At 40.1% G+C, this 25321-nt stretch overlaps 1 protein-coding gene across 2 annotated transcripts; it reads left to right on the top strand.

Annotated features, from left to right (window-relative positions):
• Positions 1 to 711: 711 nt before the first annotated feature.
• Positions 712 to 24758, top strand: smad1 (SMAD family member 1). Of its 2 annotated transcripts, none has more exons than XM_088341772.1 (7): positions 712 to 851; positions 12619 to 13135; positions 17920 to 18177; positions 18447 to 18563; positions 19588 to 19809; positions 21877 to 22133; positions 22208 to 24758. In XM_088341772.1, exons 2-7 carry the CDS (start codon positions 12736 to 12738, stop codon positions 22349 to 22351), a joined length of 1398 nt encoding a protein of 465 aa, XP_088197898.1. In that variant the 5' UTR covers positions 712 to 851; positions 12619 to 12735; the 3' UTR covers positions 22352 to 24758. The 2 variants fall into 2 exon arrangements, with proteins under 2 accessions (XP_088197898.1, XP_088197896.1); XM_088341770.1 differs by having other exon boundaries at positions 19585 to 19809.
• The last annotated feature ends 563 nt before the right edge of the window (positions 24759 to 25321 follow it).

Genomic DNA, 25321 nt, shown 5'->3' with positions numbered 1-25321 from the left:
TTGGTGTTTTTTCTTCTTTACTTTCTCCCCCTTTTTAAGGCATTCCATGCACCATGGTACATACTAATTGTGTAGGGATTACAGAAAGAAAAAAAAGAACCTGAAGAGCCGTCTGGGACCCGAAAAACCCAGCTCTTTTAAGTGGGCCGAGTTAAAAAAAGCCAGTTCACTAAAAATAGTCTGAATTCCTATCTCTACAAGTAAACCCTGATCAAAGACATCACTGCGGTGTTTCGTATTTGCTCAGAAATGTTCAAATCATTTGACATACAACAGCTTATTTTTAAAGTAACGCAAATAGTTACGTTCCCTGGTAAATAATTACTTTTAAGATGAGGTTGTTCAGTTACAATTTTTTTGAAGAAACAGTTGATTACTAATTATATAACTAATTACTTTTTAAAGTAACGTGCCCAACACTGGTTTATTTTGATTTCCATGTGTTTTTGTAAGCACAAGACGCACTTAAGGCACTCAAAACGGAATAGTGCACATCCCACGTTTAAATGTATGTTGTTGATTTTTTTAAACAGCGACTAACTGTGCAACGGGGAGTGGTAAAAATCCTCGAAAACAAGGCCAAACACTTAAAATTTGGCCAGGACAGGGAGAGAGAGCCCCGAGCCCCAGTTGCATAACATTCCCGGCGTGAAAAGGGCGAGGAAGGAGCTTTGGATGCGTAAGAAGGGGGAAAAAGTAGGTCTTGTTGTTGTCGAAGGCGACCCGGCGGCGTGATACTGGCGCGCATGCGGAGGGTGATGAGACCCCGCGACTTACTGACGCCAGGCCGCATCACGCCGCCGCGAGGAGCTGTGGAGAGTGGAGGAGAGAACGAGACACGCTCCTACAAGGTAAAACTAACTTTTGAAAATATACATAAACTTTATGTTTACATAAAAAGCTTAAAAGAAAAAAATATCTTTGGGTTTATTGTTTTCTTTTGTTGCGTTTAAACCGAAGTAGTGTTCCCGGGACCCGGCGGCAGATGTCGAAACTTTTCCCTTTTCCCAATCCACATTTTTGCCTTTTTAATATATGACGGTAACGTAAAGTTATTTTTTAACTTCAGGAACAATAATAATGACATGTTTGTTACTTCGCCTTAATATGTGTACCATTGCCTGCCTGAATACCTGCCAGGTACACTTTCAAATTCATCCCAACACCTTCATTAAGGACGGTTAAATATGCTGCTTCTTCTTGTATTAATCATGATAGATTTCTCACAAGGGCACTAGATGTCACTGTATGGTGTAGTGCAACCGAAAACATGTGCTAAAAAGTACAAGGAAGAATAAAAACTATGGAGACCCTAAGTGAATAAACCATACCACTTTACTTCTCTTTTTTTTTAAACCAGAATTTTTGAGGTTTTTGGGTACCAGCAGCAGCAAGGTGCAGGACTAATATGTCAGCTCCCTTCAGGTGAGCCTCATAAATGCTAATTAGTTAACCATTTTAAAAAAAATCTATGTTTTTAAAATAGTTCATGCACATTCCCCCTATGTTCCGGTCCGGAGCCTTCGTACCAAAGCTCATTTACTTTTCCTTATTATTCAAATCAACATTGTTTTTATGATTGAATGACGTTTCTACCACTAAGAAGTAATATGCACTGTCCTTTTAAGATATCCTATTATAACTGAGGTCTATGGCTTCTTTGTTGCATCACATATTTGGAGAAAGAAATACTCATTCACAGAACAGAAAACAGTAGCAAAACTTTTTTCACATCCAAAATGGATGCTCACAAGGAAAGGTATTAATAATCATATTTAGGGATGTTCAATACCCATCTTTTTTTCTTCAGACTAATGTGATACCCAAATCATGGGAAGTCATCATTACCAATACAGTGGAACCTCGGTTTTCGAACGCCTCTCAGTTCGGACAAATCGGTGTTCGACCAAAAATTTCGAGAAATTCTCACTTTGCTGTTCGTTCAAAAAATCGGAGTTCGAACACCGGTACGCTAGGGTGCGATGCTGAGCGGCGTACGGGTGTTTTAGCCCCTAATTATGCTTCCGAAGAAGGTCGGTGCAAGCAGGACAGGTGAAAAAAGACAAGTTGTTCGTAAAACTATTGCCTTTAAGAAAGACATAATAGCTAAATATGAAAGAGGTGTACGAATTTCCGATCTTGCCAGTGAATACAGCATGGCTAAATCTACTATTTTTTTGGTTTGAACACATTTATTGACACTAATAACAGAAAACAATCATGACAATCTCAACAGCAATTAAGCACATTCACAATATTCCAATATGACGTTTTTAACAGCAAATACAAAGTGAGGTTTGAACAACCCTTCTCGAAAATCTTATTAGCAATCAAGCATATTCACAATTTCATTATATAACATCTTTGTTAGTGTCAATAGATCCGTCCAGGCCAAAGTCGATTTTTTTTTTTGGTCTGAACAAATTTATTGACACTAACAACAGAAAACAATCATGACAATCTCAACAGCAATTAAGCACATTCACAATATTATATTCCAATATGACGTTTTTAACAGCAAACACAAAGTGAGGTTTGAACAACCCTTCTCGAAAAAGTACGATAGTAAAGAATAAGGAGGCTGTGAAATCGAGTGATGCGGCTAAGGAATAGCGCTATAAGCAAGCAACTGCTGCAAGTTTTGGAAGAGGTTGAAAAACTTTTGATGATTTTTCTCTCCCCACCGTCCACCACAAAGGTAAGAAATCCTATTCATAATCCTTTTTTAAAAATGTTTACACGTTCATGTTAGCGTAATCTTTCGTATGGAAGATTACGCTAACGCGAACGTACGATTATCCTGGGTTAGCTTCATGTTTACGTTCATGGTAAACATTCAGGGTGTTGGAACGGATTAAAACAATTTTACATTACTTTTAATGGGAAAAACGATTTTGGTGATTGAACAAATCGGTTTTCGAACAGGGTTCTGGAACGGATTATGGTCGAGAACCGAGGTTCCACTGTACCACATTTCATTCAAATTTGTGCATTAAATTCCCTCGGCAAAAAAATGATAGTTTTAAAGAACCATCCTGTAAATTCCCAACATAACATTTTTCTTCATATATCATTTGTGTAATGACAATTTTTCATTTCTTAAATTCCAGGTTCCTGATTTTTAAATGTCAGATAAAAGGCCGCAGATACTGGTCATTGTAAGTACCGATATTTTAAGTGGTGTCAAGACCAGTACCTTGTATCGGCACTCGCCCATCTTTAATAACAGTTTCATAAAAATGTAGATATTCATTTAAAAACATCGTTACAATTTATCTTGAAATACCATAACTGTGACTGATATTTTTGCGAAACCGTGTTAATGTGTATCTGAATAAATGTTTATACGGTATTGTTAATGTTTTTCAAATAAAAAATGTAATATTTCAATATTATTTCAACTTTTTTTCATAGAATTAAAAAAACAACTTTATAACATGTTGTGCAACTTAAATTTTATAAAACTGCTAGAATTAATATCTGAGATTGTAATAATATTGTCCTGTCTGTCTGTCTGTGTCCGTCCGTCCCTCCCCACAAAAACTCAATTTTGGTCGTAATGGCATTTTCATATGTACAAAGCATCCCTGGGTGTGCGTCTGTACTTGTATATATGATCCCCTTGGGCCCATTTTCAGGATTTTAACCATTGCTGTGGAGACCAGTCGTCCTAATAAGGACATTTTGGTGGTAGACACAATTTCTATGGTTAGGTCCTGGTTTTAGAGTCACGGTTTGAGTTACACTTTGGCTGGCGCTCCGATTAGGTAATAATTTGTGATGGGGAAGTTTAAGTCAAGTCAAGTCATGTTTATTTGTGTATAGCCCTTTATCAAAAAGAGTCTTCAAAGGGCTGCACAGACCACAGATTATTGCAAACCGCAGACTATTATGACATCATTCCCTGACCTAAAACCTACATGAGGGCAAATATTACACAGATATTGTCAACATAAAATAGGTTAGTCATAGGCTATGGAATAGAAGTGTTTTAAGATTAGATTTAAACATTTCCACTGAGGTTGCAGATTGAATCTCAGGGGGAAGAGCATTCCACAGCACCGGGGCCCAAATGGAGAACGCTCTCGAACCTGCGGATCTCTTCTTGGCTCTTGGGATCACTAGTAGACCAGCATTTTCAGAGCGAAGGCTCCGGACCGGAACATGGGGGCAAACTAAATCTGAAAGATATGAGGGAGGAAGTCCTTTCATGATTTTGTATACTACCAACAGAACTTTAAATGTGATAAGATAATGATGGATTATGTCAATAGAATGCCTCAACTAGAATTGAAAAACAAAATCGTGTGTGTCTTCATCATGTGTCACTGAAAGAGTGTGTGTTCGTTGACATCATTGAAGGTGACATATCAGATTACCCAGGAGCAGCGTTTTGACCTCTGTTGCCATGGAATTGTCCTCTTTTGTGGTGGAAATCCCGTTCAGTTGTCTTGGAAGATCTAAAAAAATACTTTAACACGTGCTCCTGTGTAAATATAGGTTAGTGGCATTGGAGCAAGACAGTCACAACATTTGCCAGACAGTACGTATGTCGGAATGTGTCACGTTGAGGTGTCGCTTATAACAGGACGCTGACTTTTGCAGTATGGGCCAAGAGCGATTTGGATAGTTTACGTGGATTGACCTGGATTAGAGTCTATGCTGATGATGTTTTGTCACCTTTTACAAAAGATTAGGCAATCTTTAAGTTTAAACAGAATCAGCAACATTTTTATGTCCTGAATGTCTTTTTAAAGAACCCATTGATGGAGAAAACCAATCACATCATAGCTTGTGAAAAGTGATACCGTTAAAATGAGTTATATTGTAAAGTGTTTTATTGTTTTTTTTTTAACTTGGGCTAAGTGAAAAGTAAAGTCTAGATTTCATCAGTTCGTATGGAAGATTGCGGTTTTTAAACGATTGTAAACAACAAACACCACTAAACAGATATGATTTAAAATAAGTTATATTTATTAGAAAACATCCTGTGCAGAATGTTTACGCAAGAATAACACATTTTAAATAAAATGTATTGCAAATAGTAATCTTCACTTGCGAAATGAAACTCACATCTTTTGCCTAATCTGCTCAAATGCCACATGCAACTAGTTGATAATTATAGTTTCGTAATTAGCACCTTATTTGAGCAAATCCAATTCAACTAATACATTTCTATCATCAAATTCACAATCAGGCAAGTTTTAAATTCAGTAAACCCTTGTTTATTGTGGGGGTTACATTCTAAAAATAAACTGATAGGTGAACTCCATGAAGAAGAAAACTTTATTTTTTTTACGATTATTACACAATGAATTACTCTACACTTCGTTGAAATCAAAGAAAAAAGCTTTTTACAGGCCTAAGCATTTGTTTAACAAATTAAAGTATTGTATACTGTACCGGTAAACATTTTTTATGAATTTTTCTTACCAATACCTACTGTTAGTAGCCTAGATGGTAGTGTGCCCGCTTTGAGACTGGGAGGTCGCTGGTTCGCGCCTCGGCCGAGACATACCTAATTGGTATAATGGCGGCGCCCTCTGTTGGCTGCGGCTGCATCGACTCGCTACAACGGGTCAGGTGTATCGACATTTCGTTCTGTGTACATTGTTACAAAGAATGACAATACAAAGGAAATTATTATTATTATTATGTTATAGGGAATGTTTAGCCATTCAAAATGAAGAACACAATTAATGGTGAAAATCATGAAGCAGCAAGACATTAACAGGGGGAAATGTGTTTTAGGGAGGGATAACTGTGCTGAATTTTTTTCAAAAAGAAATTAAATGACCTCGTTTGGATTTGTTGTCCAACCCTATTTTATATCCATAATAATCGATAGCTAGCTGCCAATCACATTGGCATTTCCTGATAACTTCCTGATTTAAATATCAATTTAATCATTGTACTTACTGATTATTATATTAACCATCATCTACCAACTTTTTGGAATTCCTAATCTTGAGACAAGACAGTGCAGTGCTTCCATCAAGTGTTCACGATGTGTGCCGTTGCTGTCACTTTAACAATACTCGCATTAAAGCTATTTTGTCACTATCGCTCTTTTTTCCTGCACTCCTGTGTTATAGCCAGTGACCCCATCAAAGGGGGGCTAATGGATGCCCAGTCCAGGACCCTGATGATGAATAATGTAGCTTCTTTATAATGGTTCATCCCCCCCCCTCCCTTCCCGGGGGGAACGCTGCAGAGCATCATTAGTGTCTCATCATCCTGCGCAGGGCTGGGCCTAAATTGATTAGCAGACACTGGAGTGGCGAGAACAGATCCACGAGGCTGACGCACCGGTGGAAACACACCGCCCGGCCGTGTTACTATGCGCGCCCATTAGCCCCAGTTTCTGACCATTAGGCCATGATGGAGGTACCAATGAATGAGAAAATGTAGCTTGAAAGCTAGAGCAAATGTTTTTTACGAGGGTGTTCAAATAGATGAGGCGGTGTGTTTCCTGCTTTTATAAGTAAGGCCGCAGCAACCATCAGCATCTGTGTGAAATTTACTCCCATGCTGCAAGCAGGCAAACCTGAGTTTATTTAATTGACATTATGCTAATTGGTGTGGTTGTGGTTTCAAATGCTGTACAGCTACTGCAACGTTTATAAGAACTGCTTTGTTAATTAACCAACTGTGTGTTTAGACACCCATTATAATTTGGAAATCATTTTTTTTAATGTGATAAGCTTTTAGTTTCAGTTCCCACTGGAACATTTTGGGATTAGAATGAGCACCTGAAAATCCAGTCCTCTTTGGAAAAACAGTGAAATTGTGCCCAACGTGGTTGATTTCAAGTACTCTATCTCGGAGTCGTGTACACGACTAAAGACAGGATAGAGCGGGGCATTGTCCAGTGTATTGTTGAGTCTTTATTGAGCTTTGTGGTCAATACACTGAGCCGAAAAAAATTCAATATACCTGTTGATCTATGTGGCTAAAAAATGTGGATCCAAGAATCTCCAAAGAAAATAACTCAAGTTTCAATTCTCTCGAATTGAGTAGTGATTACTTTTCCTTTTTTTTCTTTTTTTTAGTACAGAACATTGAACAATATAAGCAATCAGGAAGTCGAGAAAAGTTGATTCATTATTTCTGTAGAAAAATTTAGTAGCTAACCTCAGACTGCGTTTTGTCTAAGATGTTATCAATCAAAAACATTTTTTGTGGTTGTATGGGGGATTGCCTCATAACAGATTCCCTGTAATTCTGGAATTCAGATCCAGAAATCTAAAATTTGTATGACCCTATTACTTTATTATTCTCACTGTACAAAAACTTGCAAAAATGCTTGGTTGCAAATTCCACAATAGACTGTGCAGGAAATTTAACAAACACATGCTTGACCTTTGTTTAGAAATACTGTCAGTGTTTTTGTGCTCTCAACTTATTTGTATAGTCATTTTTCATATCACATCTCTGTCTTGGCCAGTCCCAATTTCAGCCCTTTGTTCGGGCTTTTTCTTGTTTTAAGGAATTTGTAGCTGCACTATCAGGCAACTTTTGTTGCTATTTTAGGATGAGGAAAGTAAAATTACCAATTGAAATGTGAACTTAAATTGCCACTATATGCTGTTTTTGATGTGAAGGTTTTTCTGTGCAAACCTACTAAACCAGCTTGTCTGAATATAAAACAGAAGGTTAATGGAATATCTCAGATAAAGCTTGTAAAGTCATATCATACCCTTGAAGCGAAGCCTGAAGTGAGTTCGTTTTGAAAATGCCGGAGGGCGGGTACATATGTCCCTGGAGTGTGGCTGCCAGCTGCAGCAGCAAGACAATAGAGCACACGAACCCACCTTCCAGATGTTAATGTGCAGCCATTTTTGGGAATTTTCCATAAAACCTGTTTATGAGGTTTGCAAAAATTTCATGAAAATGACGAGCCACTTTGCCTTACATTTTTTTGGAGGGACTGTTTCAACATAGATTTTTGCCTAAAAGACATGAGAATGAAGAGCTGTACGCACAGAAAAATTGCTGTTGTAGAGAGGTGGTCTGTTTTTCAAAGTGGCGAGGGTGAGAACCATATCCCCTCTACTCCTACACATACATCATCCTACACCTGTGGAAAAACCTGCACCTCTCAGCAGAAAGAAAAATATTTTTGTTATGATGGTGATGACAGATGTGAAGAAACAACCAAGCTGTCTGTTTCCTGTTGCTTCTTTAGTGGCACATTACAACAAGTCAGATATTCACGGTAGTGTTTTTTTTTCTTACATGTTAGGTCAGCATCTTTTCAGAATGCGGTCAGAGGACAAAAGCAACCTTTCCAAGGATCTCAACACACATTCTCCTTGCAAGTTTGTACGGCATCATTCCCTTAGATAAGGCACAATCATTTTCGAGGCCGGGCTAAGTATAGCTCCTCTAGAAATGTTTGATGTTTTGTTTTATTTGTTTTTTGCAAGTGACCGGCACACCCTGTAAAGAGCACCTGCTCCCGCCATATTTAAACCGACTGTGTCTTTACTATGTTGTCTAGATGCGTGCTGTCGGACAAAGATAGCGATCGAAATTGAATCCCCTAATCTAGTGGGACTTAGAATAACTAACGGCCTTTCTTGGTGATCTATTTGTTCCTGCTGCCGGGAAATACAATATACTCTAGGCTTTGCTGTCAGTGATACACTCTGAGTCGTGACTCCTGAGTCACTCGCTGCTATTTATCAAGATAGTTGCAATTGCTGAAAGTGCAAAAAGGTGACATTGAGCTTTGGACCCTCATCTCTTTGAAAAGCTGCGTTTTTTTGTGGACCCCTCCTCTTTGGTAAAAGACTCTCCTGGGAAATAAACGAACGGACAGATTTTTAACCGTGCACTTCCTTCTTATTGTCCTACTTCGGCCGAGTGTTTGCTTGTCAGTTGTGTATAAAATCATATTTTCCTCAGTCGGCTGCTCACAGGACAGCTTCCTTTGATAAATCAATGGCCTTCTTTTGAAACCTCTAGGAAAAGCTCTTCTGGAACGAATCTTTCCCACAACACATCAAGTATATATATTACAAAGATAGTGGTAGTCACATTCAAATGCAACCCTAGCAAATGTAATTGATTTTTGTAAAGTTAAAGAGACAAAACAGTATAAATTTGTCAAATGGCCCTTGACTGAAATTGTGACAGAGATTCCGGTTATTACGGTTAAGAGGGACCAGAACCACCTAATAAAATTGAAAATCTGCGACGTAGCGTCACCCCTTCATAAAATCCCCCAAGGGGCAAACTTGCCTGGAGATGATGGTATTAACGACTGAGAGTATACAACTTTAACTAACAACTATGGCTCTACAAATAAAAACAGAATACAGAACTGCAGTTGAATAAATTGTCTTTATTGTCATTATACAAAACTAAAACGAAATTAGAGTGTTTCTCCTTCCAGAGTAGGAAAGTGAGTTAAAGAGTGGTTGGCTAGCTGCAAGCTAACATCAGGTAACTTCAACCTCATCAAAGTCTCCATGATCATTTAATTATACAGGCCTAAATGTAGCTGTTACCCAGGAATTTTAGCTCCAGGTCATCAGTTTCATTACCGTATTATCTGCACTTTTATATTATATCATATATTTTCCATGAGTTAAGCCCACTGGACTATAAGGCTCTATGGTAGGAAACCCCTTGACGTTGGACTGTTGAGAAGCAAATATGTGTCAGACACGTACAGACACGGTGTCTGTACAATGTCACCAGTCACTGAAATACGTCATGCCACATATCATTGGAAGGCATACACTCTTGGGATTCAAGATGTAGTGTATTTAAAAATGTACTCATCACAGAAACATCACTATCAGTCTGAAACGAGATACCCGAAAAATATAAAGCCGGGGTAGCTCACCAAAGACGTCGTCTATTATGTTCGCTATTACGTTTGACAATTATATGCAACCATGGTCCCTTTACATCCGTAGCTGTAGTGAATCCAACCGAGTAAAATATTTACCTACTCCAAAACAAGCGATAATGCTGACAAATAGAAAAACATTCGCCGAAAAGCATCTCTGCATCGATGGGCGTTGCCTTTTGCAAGCTGTCTGTTAATTCACGTTTCCAAATAGACTAGTAAAATTATTTTCACTACACCGTAGACCAACCTAACTTTAACCAATAGTGACCAAGTCAAATGATGATTGGTTAGGAAATGAGGTAATCCTCCTTCCAGGATGACCAGGCTGCAATGGGTGTTGCATTAACAAACAATACACAGATATTGTCAACATGAAATATTGGTCATTCAAAAGCTATACTGCTTTAAAATAGCCACATACTAAAAAAAATAATAAAGCACCTAAACACCCATAATTATAATAATGCTGTTTATAAAAATACTGGTAAAAAGCTAGAACTATAACAATGTAAAGCATTTACTGTACCTTCCGGCAGTGTTTAAATGGCAAACACTTGTACGCATTTTTCTTTTTTCGCATTTTTAACTTTTTCTTCCCCTTATCACTAACTTTCTTGCGGCAGAAAAAGGAAATGAAACGCACACATAAAATCATACTAAAATACGTTTCTCAAGGTTTCTTAATTTTCCTCATGTTGAGGTTTTTGAGTTTTCCCTTGCCCTTATGTAGGATTTAGATCAGGGGATGGTGCAATAATAGTCTGTAGTTTGCAATAATCTGTGGTCTGTCCAGTCCTTTGAGACTCCTTGTGATTTAGGGCCATACAAATAAACATGACTTGACTATTAAAAAAAAAAATATCCCAGTATCTACCGCGCACTAATCGAGTTGACGGCTGCTTTCCATAGTTGCGAGACCAGGTGAGAATCAATATTGATCCATATAAAAGACGCACCGCACTATAAGGCGCATGGACAGCTTGTGAAAAAAATGGAAGGCTTAAAGATGCGCCTTATATTGTGGAAAATACAGTTATGGATATGATGTTGGTCACCCGCCAGGTTTTCCATTGGTGGCTTAAGAGAGTTTTTAGAATTGCCGTACTACTAGGCCAGACTTGCAGCCTTGCTCTATCTTTCTTTCCCGACGCAACCTCAGTCGATTTCCAGGCGAGGTGACAATCCACAGAGCACCTACTGGTGATCAACATTTCTTTGTGCTTTTCTGACTTTCCTCAGAGTCCGATTTAATTGATTCTTTTTTTTTAATGTAACAATACGCTTAAAGCTAGCGACCGCCATCCTTCTCAGTTTTTTTGGGGTCCGGAGACCATTGACTGTGCATGCCCTGTTTGACTGACATCATACACCATCCTATCACATTGCACACACAGAAAATCATGCCCACCCAATAAACAGACACACACTATCTGTCCCATGCATCACTTGCTGTGTCCTCTCTCCGACCACAATGAACTATCTGTTGATATCTATGACAATAAAGACAATTCCATAAAAAATCGGTAAAAGAGTTAACCGGCGATAACTTAAGTGCGAAGTAGTGAGTGGTCTCTATTGGTATAGGTCATGTTTTTAACAAATAACATTTCTTGGGTAATCAGCTACTGTATGTGAGTTTCAATCAGCACCAGCCTCAAAAACTCCATGTGGATTTTGCCGTACTATTTCATTCATATTTTACCTTTTGTGATATTTAGGTGTTGTAAGGTCATGTAAACGCGCACTGAAACCTTAATATACTCTTATTCGGACTTCCGATTAGGAGAGGATCGGCTCATTCCTTTTCTATGTGGAATTGTTGTTTATGTAAACCCATTTTGCTTATCCAATGCCTTGGGCATGCTTGATTTCTTCTCTGGCATTTTTTCCCCTTGTTAGTGCAACAATGAAACATGGGCTTGATCACATTTCCCTCCCTACCCCTCAATTTTACTCCATGCTTTAGCAAAGCATTTAACTATGTGGGAGAGAGTCAAAATCCTCCACAAAGCCCGTTTCATGAAGTAAGCTTGGGAGCACCCGAGCTTCTCCTTAGCGACGCCCTCTGGGCATTATCGACCAGCCGGAAGTGATCGTGGGAGGGGATGAACCAGTTATATGTGTTTGCGTTGTTTTGTATTATGGAACATAAATTCCTAAAGAGAACGGTGCAGGACAAGAAAATGGAAAGAGACTCAGGCGAGGTGGTTGTGGCTGATGAGAGACAATAAACAAGAGTGAAGCGCAGCACTTGTCTGACAGCATATTTATTTCTTTTAAACGTTAAACACTACAGTTTATTGATGTAACTACTTCCAATGTTACAATTTTGAAGTGGTTGACATTAAAAGAAGGGCAAAAAAGGAATGAACAATTCTCACATACGTTACAGTATTTCACAACATACACAGCTCAAAGTGATGACGTGGTGAGCATATTTCCTGCAGGAATCTTTCCCTTGCCTTCACCAAAGAAGTTGTTTTCTGTCATGTTGGTAAAAGTAGCACAGTTCTGTCTTGTACCAATATCTACAAGTCCATGTTTGTGGCGACTGTTTGCATAATGACGTTGCTTGTGCTTCGGCACATCCAATGGTGTTTTTTCCCAATAGTCATTTACTGTACACAGGATTAACCCTTGACAAAAGTAATGTAAGCGGATTATTCTTTTGGTCAAACACCTGAATTGTGAGTTCAATCAAACTATTCCCTCCATGTAAACATATCAACTTTGTCTATTATTTTTCCTTTCAGGATATATATTCCCTTCTAACTCAGTGTTGACTGTCTCTGAAACTGGACCTCTCCCTTCGAAACCAGCCTTCTTTTGGCCCAGTGGAGAAGGCGTGCGTGAGGGCCACACCATCCATCATGAACGTCACTTCGCTCTTCTCCTTCACCAGCCCGGCCGTCAAACGCCTGCTGGGCTGGAAACAGGGAGATGAGGAGGAGAAGTGGGCCGAGAAGGCAGTGGACGCCCTGGTGAAGAAGCTGAAAAAAAAGAAGGGCGCCATGGAGGAGCTAGAGCGGGCCCTCAGCTGCCCTGGCCAGCCCAGCAGCTGCGTCACCATCCCCCGTTCCCTGGACGGCCGGCTACAGGTTTCCCACAGGAAAGGTTTGCCGCACGTCATCTATTGTCGCGTGTGGCGCTGGCCTGACCTGCAGTCCCACCACGAGCTTAAAGCACTGGAGTGCTGCGAGTATCCATTTGGTTCTAAGCAGAAAGATGTCTGCATCAACCCTTACCACTACAAGCGTGTGGACAGCCCAGGTCAGTCTGCTGATTAAAACCCACACTGTACTTTAGCAGCACAAGCACCGTTTTTCCCAGACAAAAGGGCAGACTTAAAAAAAAATGCAAATTGGCCAGAAATTTGACGTGCGCCTTATTTATAGATTAAATTCTAAATGCATATTTGAAAATTACCATATTTGTACAATCATTGTTCAGTTGAAAAATATTGCTGACCATGATTGCTTAACATTGGTGTCAATGGGGAACAAACCCATGTAGCGACCAAGGTTGGGTAGGGTTACTTTAACTTGATTACTTTCAATTACTTTTGGATTAGTCCAATACCAAATATGCTAATAAGAGACAAAAGAAACTAAATGTGAATAAAATTATGACTCTCAACACGTGGTAAGCTTTCTCTCCTGGCTTTGATCTCTTTGATCTCGGGCAAAACTAACATAAAATGCGACAGAAACAAAATGTAAATAAATCCTAACAGCTTGCCAACATCATTTTTGCCGTTCCATGTATTCCGTTACTCCCCAAGCCTGCACAAAATTGAGTAATTTTATTCATATTTAGTTTATTTTGTCTTTTATCAGCATATTTGGTATTGGAGTAATCCAAAAGTAATTGAAAGTAATCAAGTTAAAGTAACCCTACCCAACCCTGGTAGCGACAGAGAGAGCGCCAAACCCTAACCATCCAGTCATTTGGGACATAAATGACTTGAGAAAAGGTGTTCGATCTTAACTCATTATTATACTTCTTTTAGTCATGTTCCCATATCCGAAGGTCAGAGAACAGAGAAAACAGAAAGTGCTAAAGTTGGTATGAAATTTTGTTTCACTTTTTTTGCAGCTCAAACTAAGCCTTGTAATTGATAACTGTTGTTTAATATGTGCTGCCATGATAAATATAATTAATTGACAACATAAACTATGAACACAATACCAACATAAAATGTACTACGTATCTAATGTCCTTCAATATCTGATTCTTCATCAGATATGCCAAAGAGTTGTTTCTCTCTCGTGCTTTTTTGTATTTATTTATATCTTTCAGAACAACTTTCTCTTTTCTCTATTCTCTAACATGGTACCGTGACTAAAATAGAGTGATAATGAGTGTGGGAATATTGGTAGGAACCAATAGGCGGAACTGTGTTAGGTGTTGACTTGGGACATTAAATGTAATGGCCATTCCCAAAGACGGTGTGTTGTGAGATTCCAATGAGCTTATATGTATGATTAAAGCAGCATGAAAAGATACTCTTCTCTCCTGAGTCTCAGTCATACAATGTATGGAACATTGTTACACTTCCCTCTCATGAGTCTTAGTCATACAAACAATGTATAGAACATTGTTACATGGTGTCAGAAGTGCTGAGTCCTGCCACCAAGATTCAGAAGCAGGAAAGAAGACATTTCCACAAGGCATAACCAGATGTTTTGACAAGTAAGGGCTGATCGGAGTGTATCTAAGAGGCTAACTAACTAGCAATTAGAAATTGTAGAAGTAGCGGGCTTTTGATACCTGAAACAGGCGGAAAAGGACTTAATGTTGCTAAATAATGCACCGAGAGGATACTGGATATGGTGTTGCTTTGAAAAAGAAAAAGAAAAGACGCATTAAGCGGACGATCAATAAATCCACCGTTGAATTTTTACTTCTTAGACTTAGCAAGGTGGCCAAACAGAACCCGCAGATCCCATAGGTTTAGAGTGGCTCTTAGGCTTGACCAAAAAGGTGATGCCTATCAAATTAATTCATTAGTTTATACCATTGTTGATATTCTGAGCAAACTGGAGTTAAGTGATGAAGATACACAGAATAACAAGCCAGTAAAAGAAGCTTTGGATAAATACTTTATTTGCTAACATAATGATTTATGAAAGGTGCAGATTCAACTAAAGGTCCCAAAAGACAGGTGAATTGGCCGAATCATTTATTTCTGCAGTTTACAAACTGGCAGAACACTGTAACTATGGTGCAATGCATGGGTGGAAGCTGATATGTTCCAGTGGAAATCAAGCATAATGTGATTTATGAAAGGTGCAGATTCAACAAAAGGTCCCAAAAGACAAGTGAATTTGCAGAATCATTTCTGCAGTTTACAAACTGGCAGAACACTGTAACTATGGTGCAATGCACGGGTGGGAGCTAATATGTTCCAGTGGAAATCAACTTGTTGCCTGGTGGTAGTGGGCTACTTTTCGCGCTACATATTAGTAGCTAACCTCTCTTCTACTACATCCTCAAGGCTATCTTTGCACGCCAGGGTGTTGCCGAGGTCCTGCTCACAGTGCTCTTCAGTTTGTGTCATTGGAGTTTGCAAACATTGCCAAAGAGTATGACTTCAAACATGTAACTAGCATCCCCCGCTTTCCTCAAAGAAATTCAGAAATGGAAGGAGCTGTGGAAACCATCAAATATCTCCTGAGGAAGGGAGAAGATCCACTCAGTGCCCACATGGCTTACAGGGCCACCACTTTAGCGAAAGGCGCTTCTCCTGCACAGGTCTTTATGGGTCGAAACATCAGAACAGCCCTCCCCGTCAATCGAGAGCTTGGAACACGAGGTGGCCGGACCTACTAGCTTTCAGGGAGAATGATAAACAAATAAAGGACAGGCAAGCATCCTGTTTCAACAAAATTCACCGAACAGAGACAGGAGCTGCAACCAGGACAGAGAGTCTGGGTGAAGAACACAGCGCAACATGGGGTCAGCACAGGCCCAGCCCAAACACAAAGGTTTTACAACATTGAGATGCCCTCAGGAAGTTTTAGGAGAATCAGTTCCTACATCAGGGTCATTCTGAAGACTCCTACTTTGACCCGTTTAGGGAGCATGATCAGAAGACCAGTGAGAAGGGACTTGTAATAACTTGTTTTATTTAAAAAACAGTTATTTATCATATTGTTACAGGAAATGTGGGTAACCCATTTAAAGCCGGAGATGTGGGAATATTGTAAGGAACCAATATGCGGAACTAATGTGCTAATGTTAAGATTTGACTAGGGATATTAAAGGTAATCCCCATTCCCAGAGACAGTGTGTTGTGAGATGCCAATGAGTAAAAATGTATCGAACATTGGTTCAATGAGATAAATCCAAATGCTTTATCATGTAATGCCTGTAATCCTAGTGGTCTATTGGATAGGATAGGACGCTTTTCCCCCGAGAGTGCATTTAATTCCAGTTGTTTTGCATATGTGGTCAGCGATAAATGTCGACTGATCAATCAGTGCAAAAATACTGTACTTACTGTATGTATTTTTTGTGCAACCCTAGCTCTTATTGTAGTTTTAATTCCATGTAATAGTCCGGTGCACCTTTAATAGGATTTTTTTTTTTTTTTTGCACAAGGCTATGTTTTGGGGGTGCGCCTTATGATCCGGTGCGCCTTAAAATGTGAAAAATACAGATTGTTTTTGGGTCTAATTTTTGGGATGAGTCAGACCACACATTATTTAACACTACTGCATCTCTATTAGATAAATAGACCATATCTGGGCGACAAATAAAATCGTGTTTGATCTCTTCACTCAAACATATTTTTTTTCTCTTTCTTTTGGTGGATGTCTGGAGCAGGAAGTCCGCCACCATGCCCATACAATGGGAGGAAAGAGTTACTGCCTGCCTTGCACACTTTTTGTTTTAGCAGCAGTTTAACCCCAGAGCACCTGTTGGGTACACACTCCCTCCACTTCATCCCTGCACACACAACATACAACATACTCGCATCCAGACTCAACCTGCACTCTTGTGTCACAGCTGTCATTCCACTTTATATTAGATCTACTTTGTGCAAAATCACCAAGGTTTTAGTGTAGCTAGCTTTCTGAAATGTATAAGAACAGAGAAGGTAGAAAACATGTGGTTAGTTGTCTGTTTCATCCCATATTAAAAGTGGAGATTCTTCAGACATTTAAGCCCTTCAGAGTGAAACAAATCTGTCAAAACATTAAAACAATGTAATAATTCGAATTTGTTGCTCTAACCCTAACGTGAAAGTGATTATAAAACATCCCATTGTATGTTGTTACAGTATTTTTAAACATATGGTCCCAAAAAAGGACACATTCCATAAATCCATATTTTGTGTTAATTGTTCGCGGGTAGCCCCACGTTGCGGAGGTCCAGGGTTCAATTCCAGCTAGGTCTCCCCGTGCGGAGTTTGCATGTTCTGCGTGAGTTTCCTTTCGGGCACTCCGGTTTCCTCCCACATTCCAAAAACATACATGGCAGGTTAATTGGCCGGTCCAAATTGTCCCTAGGTGTGAGTTAAGCAGCGCAGAAAATGGATGGATGGATAAAGGACCAGGCAATACAAATAGAAAAATGTTTGAGGGTTAAAATATTTAATATTATTTGTTGTTGACAATAATACTTATTCTCAAAAATATTGCCAAATATGACTTTTTTTTACCATTGATCAACAATTTTTGTTGTTTTTTGGGGGTAGTTGAAACAGCAGGTTTATTTTAGATAAGATAGCCGTAGTGCACTACCTCACATTTATGATGGATTAAATTCTCACCTATCTATCAAGGTTTCTTTTTTTCCTGAGACCATAAAAAAAAAAATATATATTTATATATATATATATATATATATATATATATAACCTTGGTGTTTTTGCGAATAGTAGTGCATTTCTTTGTGCTTCTACACAATAAAGGTTATTCTATTATATTCTAAGACTTAGTGAATCCTCAGCTAACAATCATTTGTACTTCAAACAACTCAAGTAGGTAATATAGAGTAAGCTACTTTACTTACCTCCTCTTTGAAATAACTATTGCTTTTGCCTGCAGTGCTGCCCCCTGTGTTGGTACCACGCAACAGTGAGTTCCACGCCAAATACACCATGCTTCCTCGCAACCCGCTTCAGCAGAATGAGCCGCACATGCCACACAACGCAACCTTCCCAGAGTCTTTTGCTCAGGCAAACCCTTTGCCTTTCCCCCATTCGCCGGGGAACAGCTTTCCCAGCTCACCAGGCGACGGTAGTAACGCTACCTTCCCGCACTCGCCTACCAACTCCGACCCTGGAAGTCCGTTCCAGATGCCTGGTGAGTCATTTGTGGACGCTATTTCCTCTTTTTCTATACATGACATTTTGCTTTTATATGATCGAAAAACAGGCATTTTGCAATTCAAACAGCATCTCCATATAAAAAGTCCTGCAGCATGTGTATGAACTAATGGAAAAGAGCAAAAACAAAAGGAAAAGATAATAAAAGAACATATAAAGCAAGGGGCTTACAACAGCTTAACAGCAAAACCACACTTGGATTGTGATACGTTTTTATCTTTTGTTTTCAAAATTCTGTTAACACAGAGACGCCGCCTCCTGCCTACATGCCACCAGAGGAGCAGATGACTCAAGACTGCCCCCTGCCGATGGACACCAATATCATGGCACCATCTTTGCCCATTGAGAGTAACAACCGAGCAGGTAATTGATTTCATCCAAAACGCACTCGTGCACACATGTACCCATGCAGCATACATGCCAACCTTTTGACGTTTTATCGCACACTCTATTTTTGAGAGCAAAACGCAATCAGTCTTAACATTAAAAACACCCATCATGTGCTTGGTTAAAATCGGAAGTGGCAAACCTATACCAAATCGGAAATCAAATGCCATTGATGGAGTGGTTTATTCAAGCTCAAAGTCTTAGTATCGCTGCAAGATAAAACAGCTGAAGGCTAAAACAGTAGTGAGAGTCAAGTATTTTTGCTGTTTACATCAGAAAAAGCGGTATTTTAATTTTTTTAATCAATAGGTGTTGTTGGTAACAAGAGTATGAGTATGGATGTTAAGAGAGGACTGTATGAGAGTGTGATTGTGCCGACTGTGTTGTATGGTACAGAGACTTGGAGCCTGAACGCTGATTTGAGAAGGAAAATAAATGTTTTTGAGGAAAAGTGTTTGAGGAGTATGTTGGGAGTGACGAGATTGGATAGACTGAGAAATTAAATTGTGAGAGACAGAACTGGAGTAGTAGTGGAACTGAGCAAGCGTGTGGATAAGAGGGTACTCATTTGGTTTGGACACATGGAGAGGATGGATGAGGAGCGAATGTTAAGGAGGATTTACAGAGCAGAAGTAAATGGAAGGGGACCAAGAGGAAGGCCGCGATTGACGTGAATGGATGGTGTTCTGAGTGCACTGGAGGAAAGAGGTCTAAATGTTTGTTTATTTTTTGGTCCAATATGGCTCTTTGAACTTTTTGGGTTGCCGACCACTGGGCTTTACAAATAATTGTGATTTGACTTGACTGAAATATTATGTAGCAATCAGGCTTTTCCAAACAGATGTAAAAGTCACAATGAGAATAGTAACTGGACTATTCTGAGATTTCGTTAAAGACATCAAAATCCCCAGTCAACTGCTAAGATAGAATTTAAGTATTTTATGTCACTGTAACTTGCACGTACCCTGCTTATGTCCTTCAAACGTGTCCTTTGCAGCAGATGTGCAGCCAGTGGCCTACGAGGAGCCCAAGCATTGGTGCTCCATTGTTTACTACGAGCTCAACAACCGTGTCGGCGAAGCCTTTCAGGCCTCGTCCACCAGCGTGCTCGTCGACGGCTTTACTGATCCCTCCAACAACCGCAACCGATTCTGCTTGGGATTGCTCTCAAACGTCAACCGCAACTCTACCATCGAGAACACCCGGCGGCACATAGGCAAAGGTTAGAAAAGCTGTTGGTGTTTACAAATCAATTGTGACAACATATACATATAGATTTCAAGCTCGTTGACTAGGGTCAGGAAATATCTCAAAAACATCATGATTTCTTTTTCTTAAACAAGATCATTATTTCAGAAAATCGAAAGCTCATTATAGCTTCCCTGGGGACGGTCCTATTCTGTTCAGCCAGTCCCTGGCCTGGGTTTAGAGCAAATTTTTGCTAACGCAACTACTAACTGCATTGACGAAATGGCATCGCTTTGGTGGCTAGTTTCAATTTGTCCGCTAGCATTCTTTTTGCTGTTAATACGTATTAATTTAGCACCTAATGCTAGTTTCACAACTACTAACTAGTAATGTTAGCATTGTGGATAAAGCCAGTAGAAAAGCTCAATGTAAAAAAGAATGGTAAATGGTCTGCAATTATATAGTGCTTTTCAGGTCAATGAAGACCTCCCAAAGCGCTTTACAATGTGCTTCACACTTTTCCCTTTTACACACTAAGTATAGCAGCGTCAGCCATGCAAGGCAACTACCTGCCATTAGGGGCATTAGGGATTCAGTGTCTTGCCCAAGGACACTTCGACATGTAACATGGAAAAGAAAAAAAATACTATTCATTGAAAAAAAAAACAATGCAATAATCCATAAACTATCATGTAAACAATGCATTTTTAAATACTGTATTTTCCAGACTATTAGTCACAATTTTTTTCACAGCTTGTCCACTGTGACTTAATCTCCGGTTAGACTTATATGTTGGTGGGTTGGTTGGTTGGACCCCTGAACCACACAGGTCGTAGTGGCACCATTTTAAGTACAGCCTGGTGGCGCCCATCCCTCTACAGGAAAACATGTTTCCACCCAGTCTCAAACCGGGGATCTTTCCCATGTCAAGCAAATGTGCTGACCTCTGCACTACCGAAACACGGGACTTATATGTGAAATCATGAAAACATTATTACCGGGTATATCATTTCACATTGTTTTGACATCAAACCGCAAAAGGGCATTTTAGGCCTGCATTGATCATTTCAACCTTGCCGTGTTGTGCTGAAAAATGTCCCCTCATTTAATATGGCTCCCCTAACAATCATCACTCACGTAAACGTAACTAAAATGACTTAGTATCTCATTTTTTAGGGCAAATGTAATTGAACAGTAAATCAAAGATGATTCTCACTTTGTATAGAAATCCCTTTTGAGCAAGTTGAAAGAGGATTTACTTAGGCAAAATGACTCAACCGCTTCTTACCAATTGGGACATGGACGTTCAGAAGATACGGTGTTATTTCGCCAAAGTAAATATTTTCAAGTTGCTCAAAAGATATTAAATTTGATCCCGTTCAGAAATTCAACGCATTATCTTATTTTGTTTTTTTAATCATTTTTAAAACACAATTGGTCAGAATGGGATAATTAGTCATAAGAAATTTGGGGGAAGAAATGTGACAGAATTGAATTTGTGATTTCGTTTTAAAAATATATTATTTTGACATTGGACACCCTTAAGGTTACAGCTATATAACATTGTAGGACTAAATACCATGAAAAGGGGAATAAAACTCAAATAAAAAAAAATGAATCAACAAATTTGTTGGAAACTCATCTCATCTCATTAGCCGTACCGCTTATCCTCATTAGGGTCGCGGGGGGGCTGGAGCCCATCCCAGCCATCTCCGGGCAGGGGACACCCTGAAATGGTTGCCAGCCAATCGCAGGGCACACAGGGACAGACAACTCATTCACTCATTCACACCTAGGGACAATTTGGACCGGCCAATTCACCTGAAATGCATGTTTTTGGAACGTGGGAGGAAACCGGAGTGCCCGGAGGAAACCCACGCAAGCACGGGGGGAACATACAAACTCTGCACAGGAAGTCTGGAGCTGGATTTGAACCCACGACAGGTTCCCATGACATGAACTGTGCCGCACAAGCGCTAACCGTGCTGCCCCTGTTGGAAACTCATCATGATAAATAAAGAAACGATCCAACAATAATGTATTTTTAAGATAACAATCTCTTCCTTCACCATTTCAACCAAATTTAATTCTCTGCGCTCAGGGGTCCACTTGTATTACGTCGGCGGCGAGGTGTACGCCGAGTGCCTGAGTGACAGCAGCATCTTCGTCCAGAGCCGCAACTGTAACTACCACCACGGCTTCCATCCCACCACTGTCTGCAAAATCCCCAGTGGCTGCAGCCTGAAGATCTTCAACAACCAGGAGTTTGCCGAGCTGCTGGCCCAGTCGGTCAACCACGGCTTTGAGGCCGTCTACGAGCTCACCAAGATGTGCACGATTCGCATGAGCTTCGTCAAGGTCAGTACTTGGGCCGAACCGGGCACCTTCTGTAACGCGGTCATCCAATGAAATGGGATTTTGATGTGTTTCAGGGCTGGGGAGCAGAGTACCACCGCCAGGATGTGACCAGCACCCCCTGCTGGATTGAGATCCACCTCCATGGACCACTGCAGTGGTTGGACAAGGTCCTTACGCAGATGGGTTCCCCCCACAACCCCATATCGTCAGTTTCCTAGACCTCCCTTAGTGTCAGCCCAGCGTTTTATTTTTTGGCCCAAGTAGCAAGACAAGCAGATTCCAGACCAGTTGCCTCAGATAGATACTGGATCACAAGCAGCTGATCTGGGATCTGTCAGGGTAGAACAGGTTGTTCAAATTAGTGTTCCACACTCAGACTGGGAGAGGAACGAGCAAGAAAGCACGATGCAACTGGAAGAAACTTGATCTTTGTGACCAACTCCAATCGTCCAACTGTCACACTCTTTCTTGGTGAGCGCAGGCGCCCTCCCAAAACTCGTCTCCTTTTTTTTTTTTACACTTCCATTAAATGCATGCACCCACATATTCCCCTAGACACCCCCATTTTAAAATCTGTCACCACCAAGGGGTCGTGTTGCTGTTGTCAAGTTGTGACTGTGACTTCTTGCCATGAAGGCCAAATGCTGGATTTCCTCCACGGCTGGACTTGAGTTCAAACGCTCCCATGTACAGTATATCATAAGGTGTCACTTTTATTGAACTTTACGACAGCTTGATGGTAAAGTAAGAAGTGAGTGACAATATAAAGTGCGTCCATTAAGTCCATTTAAAATTTCAAAAATGTATTATAATTGCAATTGATTAATTATGTATTCAGCGTTTATTACTGTTTTTTTCTACCTCTTTTAATACCTTTCTACATGGGCACCATTAGTTGCATGAAGCACTTCAAAATGGTACTCGATTTCTTGCCTTGTTCGCCGTAGCATAGTCTCATTAATTGTGACAATGGCATCAGTAATCCTTTGCTTTGCATTATCTTTGTTCGATACATGATATTTTTAACACAGCCTCATATATACTCAAGGTGAGTGACATCTGGTAAATGTGGCAGCCAAGGAATATGCCCATCCCTTCCAATACACTGGTCTGGAAATGTTTGATTGAGGAACCCACAAACATGCACCTCCCAATGTGGCCGTGCACCAAATAGCTGAAAAATGAATGTCGGTTGTCACTTGTGGTGACACATATTCAGTTAAAAGCCCTTAGTAAACATTTGCACTATGTCTCGTAAGGAAAAATTGACCCATTATGCACATGATCCCACACAACACATTCACCTTTGGCCTATTACGCTCAAGTTCTCTAGTCACGTAGGGGCGTTCTGATCCCAAGATTCTCACATTATGTTTGTTCAGTTTCCCCGAAACATGAAAGGGTGCCTCATTCCGAAACCAACTCACCTGAGGAATGTTTCATCCTCAGAAATTAGTTCCAGCATGTTAGCTGCAAACTCTTTTCAATCTTGGTTTATCATTTGGCTCGAGTGCCTGGAAGAGTACGTCACCTCTTTCTTAAACAGGATCCCTAAAACACAAAAACACTTTAATAAACACTGAATACAAGAGAACAAATCTTAATAAGATATCTAATCGATTTCATTTTAGTATTTTTTTGAAATGGTAGAGGGACTTTATGGACACCCTGTAGAACAGACGTAGTTCTTGGTAACGTGCCTCACCCTTATTCATTAGCTGGAGCGGCCGCACCACATACAGTGTATTTACTCATTTGTCTTGGCAGCATCTGCAAGCTTTATTGTTTCACCCCCTGGTACATATGAAATGATTAATGTTGATAGGCATTGTTGAGAAACACATATAGGTACAGTATCCCTAGTTTCGAGCTGAAGGTGGCTATGTGCAAAATGACAACGCTAAATTCAAGGCAGCATGCTATGCTTCAGAGAAGAGCCCCTTGTACTTAAGAGGTCCTGAAAAACCTTGGCATTCCTAATTTGCCTTTCACACAGAGCCCAGCCAAGCAGGATATGGCTGCCGCACACCAACCGGAAAATGACCACCCTCGTGTGATGTCCACAATACCAAACATGACACTAGCTCAGGGTTTACCGTTCCAAATCGTATCAACTGACCCGTCCAGAAAAATGAAACTGTTTCCATGTATGTGTTGTTGTTAGATTTTTTTTTAAACATTCCAGATCACTGGAATTTGCAGTCGAACATAACACTGCAAATATGTTGGCAGAATTTACCCTTGGCATGTAAAAATACTTTGAGGACGACCAGTGTGAAATGACAAACACCTCCTGAAGAAGGTAAGTGAAGGATGTGGGTGGGACGTGCACACAGAAGGCATTTCCGATAGCTTGCTTTTTTTTTCCTCTCATGATTCGCTCCATGAAATAAAATTCTACTCGTGTATTAAGATGTATTCACCTTTAGACTAGGGTGCTGTGTTGTCTGTTTTGGTTAGTTAAGTGCCACACGTCGCTTTGACATGGCCCCGGCATTTATTCAGCAAATGTAAAGACACATCCAGGACTGATGTTTGAAATCATTTACATGAAACGATTCAAATCATTTCACTAGATGGCCAGCCATAATTTTGTTTTTTTAAATAAAATACTTCCTTTCGTAATTTTGAACTCCTTACTATGTTTTGTCTGCACTGTCACACATTGCTTTTCTATGGTGATTGTTTTAGCTTGGTCCAACTCCGCAAAAAGCAGTTTTATTCAATGAATATCAAGAGTACTTCCATCCATTATCTGCACCGCTTATCCTCAGTAGGGCTGCAGGGGTGCTGGAGCCCATCCCAGCTATCTTCAGGCAGTGGGTAGGGGATACTCTAAACTGGTTGCCCGACAGTCCCAGGGCACACAGGGACAGACAATTCACCGGCTCATTCACACCTAGGGACGATTTGGACAGGCCAATTAACCTGACATGCATGTTTTTGAAACGTGGGAGGAAACCGGAGTGCCCGAAAGATAACCACGGAAGAACGAGGAGAACATGCAAACTCCACACAGGAGTTTTGATCTCATGACCTTAGAACTCTGCCGCACTCGCGCCAACCACTGCGCCGCCATGCTGCCCTTAAGCCTACTTGATAATTAAATTTTATTAGTATGGTTCAATATTGTCTTTATTGTGCGCATGTAAGACACAAAGATATAAATGAAAAATACTTTTACGCAT

This window comes from Urocampus carinirostris, chromosome 8 (assembly GCF_059441175.1).
Source record: "Urocampus carinirostris isolate Australia breed hairy pipefish chromosome 8, RoL_Ucar_1.0, whole genome shotgun sequence".
NCBI classification, from domain to species: Eukaryota; Metazoa; Chordata; class Actinopteri; order Syngnathiformes; family Syngnathidae; genus Urocampus; species Urocampus carinirostris.
Note: the sequence above shows the minus strand (reverse complement) of the source record. Positions and strands in the feature narration are given on the sequence as shown.

What these genes read in the sequence shown, in the direction of transcription:
- smad1 (XM_088341770.1), top strand. Translation starts at nt 12,736, where the DNA reads ATGAACGTCACTTCGCTCTTCTCCTTCACCAGCCCGGCCGTCAAACGC. An exon ending in CAAGCGTGTGGACAGCCCAG is followed by an intron (nt 13,136 to 17,919) that starts GTCAGTCTGCTG and finishes TTTTGCCTGCAG; the next exon opens with TGCTGCCCCCTGTGTTGGTA. An exon ending in TGAGAGTAACAACCGAGCAG is followed by an intron (nt 18,564 to 19,584) that starts GTAATTGATTTC and finishes TGTCCTTTGCAG; the next exon opens with CAGATGTGCAGCCAGTGGCC.